General features: G+C 37.0%; 1 protein-coding gene across 1 annotated transcript; it reads left to right on the top strand.

Annotated features, from left to right (window-relative positions):
• The first annotated feature begins 209 nt into the window (after window positions 1-209).
• LOC103730129 (zinc finger protein 235-like) lies at window positions 210-1,612 on the top strand. Its single transcript, XM_029561214.1, has one exon. The coding sequence runs from the start codon at window positions 217-219 to the stop codon at window positions 1,609-1,611; it is 1,395 nt and encodes a 464-aa protein (XP_029417074.1). The 5' UTR covers window positions 210-216; the 3' UTR covers window position 1,612.
• The last annotated feature ends 1,639 nt before the right edge of the window (window positions 1,613-3,251 follow it).

The raw sequence follows: 3,251 nt of genomic DNA, 5'->3' as shown, positions 1-3,251 counted from the left end.
TACTTGAATGTTTCACAATGTTGAAAATTGTATTCATGCATATTACATGTTTCTTATGTATCTGTGTGTGATTGGCTCATCCTTATTTTACATATTGAAATGTTGTCTTCTTTTTTCCTTTGCCTGGAGAACTCAACTGTTAGAAGACATCAGAGCGTATACAATATAGAGAAAGCCTACAGATGTCGTGAAGAATGTGACAGGTCCTTTACTGCGATGTCAAGTTTCAAATTACAGCAGGGAAGTCATACTGAAGAGAAACTCCATAAATATGAAGAATGTGGCAAGTCCTTTCATCATGTGTCATATCTTACAGTACATCAGCAAATGCATACTGGAGAGAAACCCTTCAGATGTGAAGAATGTGGCAAGTCCCTTAGTCAAATGTCATATCTTAGATCACATGAGCAAATACATACTGGAGAGAAACCCTACAGATGTGAACAATCTGGCAAGTCCTTTAGTCAAATATCAAATCTTAGAGTACATCAGCGAATACATGCTGGAGAGAAACCCTACAGATGTGAAGAGTGTGGCAAGTCCTTTAGTAAAAGGTCAGATCTTAGATTACATCATCTAATACATACTGGAGAGAAACCCTTCAGATGTGAAGAATGTGGCAAATCCTTTAGTCGAATATCAAATCTTAGAGTACATCAGCGAATACATACTGGAGAGAAACCCTTCAGATGTGAAGAATGTGGCAAATCCTTTAGTCGAATATCAAATCTTAGAGTACATCAGCGAATACATGCTGGAGAGAAACCCTACAGATGTGAAGAATGTGGTAAGTCCTTTCATTCAGTGTCACATCTTGGAAGACATCAGCGAACACATACTAGAGAGAAACCCTACAGATGTGAAGGATGTGGCAAGTCCTTTTGTTATGTGTCACATCTTAGATCACATCAGCGAATACATACTGTAGAGAAACCCTTCAGATGTGAAAAATGTGGCAAGTCCTTTAACCAAATGTCACAACTGAGAGTTCATCAGCGAACACATACTGGAGAGAAACCCTACAGATGTGAAGTATGTGGCAAGTCCTTTAGTAAATTGTCACATCTTAGAAGACATCAGCAAATACATACTGGAGAGAAACCCTACAGATGTGAAGAATGTGGCAACTCCTTTAGTCGAATATCATGTCTTAGAGTACATCAGCGAATACATGCTGGAGAGAAACCCTATAGATGTGAAGAGTGTGGCAAGTCCTTTAGTCAAATATCAAATCTTAGAGTACATCAGCGAATACATACTGGAGAGAAACTCTACAGATGTGAAGAATGTGGAAAGTCCTTTAGTCAAATATCAAATTTTAGAGTACATCAGCGAATACATACTGGAGAGAAACCCTTCAGATGTGAAGAATGTGGCAAGTCCTTTAGTCAAATATCAAGTCTTAGAGTACATCAGCGAATACATGCTGGAGACAAACCCTACAGATGTGAAGAGTGTGGCAAGTCCTTTAATCAAATATCAAATCTTAGAAGACATAAGGAAATACATACTGGAGAGAAACCCTACAGATGTGAAGAATGTCTCCAGTGCTTTAGTAAAAGGTCACATCTTATATTACATCAGCAAATACATACTGGAGAGAAACCCTAAATATGTGAAGAATGTGGCAAGTCCCTTATTGAGATGTTAGTTCTTAGACTACATAAGCAAATACATACTGGAGAGGAACCCTACAGATGTGAAGAATGTGGAAAGTGCTTTAGTAAATGGTCAAATCGTAGAAGACAACAGCAAATACATACTGGAGAGAGAAACCCTACAGATGTGAAGAATGTGACAAGTCCTTTAGTCAAATATCCCATGTTAGATTACATTAGCAAATACGTACTGGAGAGAAACGCTACAAATGTAAAGAATGTGGCTAGTCTTTGAGTGAATGGTCAATTCTTAGAAGACAGCAGCAAATATGTACTGGAGAAAAACCCTGCAGATGTGAAGAATGTACCAAGGCTTTTACTCATATGTCAATATTTCAGTTACACCACTGAATGCATACTGGAGAGAAACCATTCAAATGTGAAAAATGTGGCAAGTACTTTAGTCAGTGGTCAAGTCTTAGAGGACATCATCAAATACATACTTGAGAGATAACCCTAGAGCTCAATTTATAAGTCGCATAAGAGAATTCAGATTGGAGAGAATCCCTACAAATGTGAAGAATGTAAGAAGTCCTTTAGAAATATATCTCATCATAGAGCACATCATGTAATTCATATTTGAGAGAAACCCTACAAATGTGAAGCTTGTGACCAGTCCTTTAGTTGTATGTCAGATTTAATATTTCATCAGAGAATTCATACTGGAAAGTACCCATTCTGGTAAGATGAATGTGACCAACTGAACACTCAGCACATAGAAGGTACCAGAGAATTCATACTTAAGAGAAATGTCACAAATGAAAATGTTTTGAGAAGTCCATTTCTTGTATTTCAACTCTTAGAGAACATCAGAGAAATTATAATAAAGGGAGACACTGCAGTATAAAGACTGTGGCTCTTCCATTAATCATGTCAAAAGTTAGCAGTTATCAAAAACTCATACTAAAGAGATAGTCTACGATTGCTCAGTATTTGGTACATCCTTTACTCTGGACTTAATCCTTAGAATACAAAATAGCATCTGCACTAAAGGGATTTGTCTATAAGTCTCAAAAATTTTGAAAGACTTTTATGTTACAGAACTTCATAGTGTACTGAAGGAAAACAGAATTAAGTACAAAATTGCAAAATCACCAATCAAAATTTATTGATTCAAATAGATGAGGAAGTAGCAATATAAAGAAATGTGAGAAAGCCTTCACTTTCCCATCCAATTGTGGTGAATATCACTGAGAACTCAAGTTACACTTACAAAACAGCACAGTATGTTTTTATGTTTTTAAAATTTTTTATCATTTTTATTTTATGTGTATGCATGTATTGCCTGCATATATGTAAGTGCAACTCTGTCGTGCAATGTCCATGGATGTTATGAGAGGGTGTCTGATCCCCTGAAACTAGAGTTACAGGCAGTTGTTATCTGCTAAGTCGCCTGGGATTCGAACCCTGGTCTTCTGCAATAACAGCTAGTATTCTTAACTGTCGAGCCATATCTCCAGCCCCCATAGTGTTTTTTAATGTATCATGCTACAACATCAAGCGCTTTTCCATTTCTCTTCCAAACATATAGCCTTTAAGTCTGCACAAGTGTACATTGGGGTAAAGTAGACACTCAGGCTTTTGTCACTCTTA

This window comes from Nannospalax galili, unplaced genomic scaffold (assembly GCF_000622305.1).
Source record: "Nannospalax galili isolate Female #2095 unplaced genomic scaffold, S.galili_v1.0 scaffold333, whole genome shotgun sequence".
In the NCBI taxonomy this organism is placed as follows: domain Eukaryota; kingdom Metazoa; phylum Chordata; class Mammalia; order Rodentia; family Spalacidae; genus Nannospalax; species Nannospalax galili.
The sequence above is the reverse complement of the archived record's forward strand: the minus strand, read 5'-3'. Positions and strand labels throughout refer to the sequence as shown.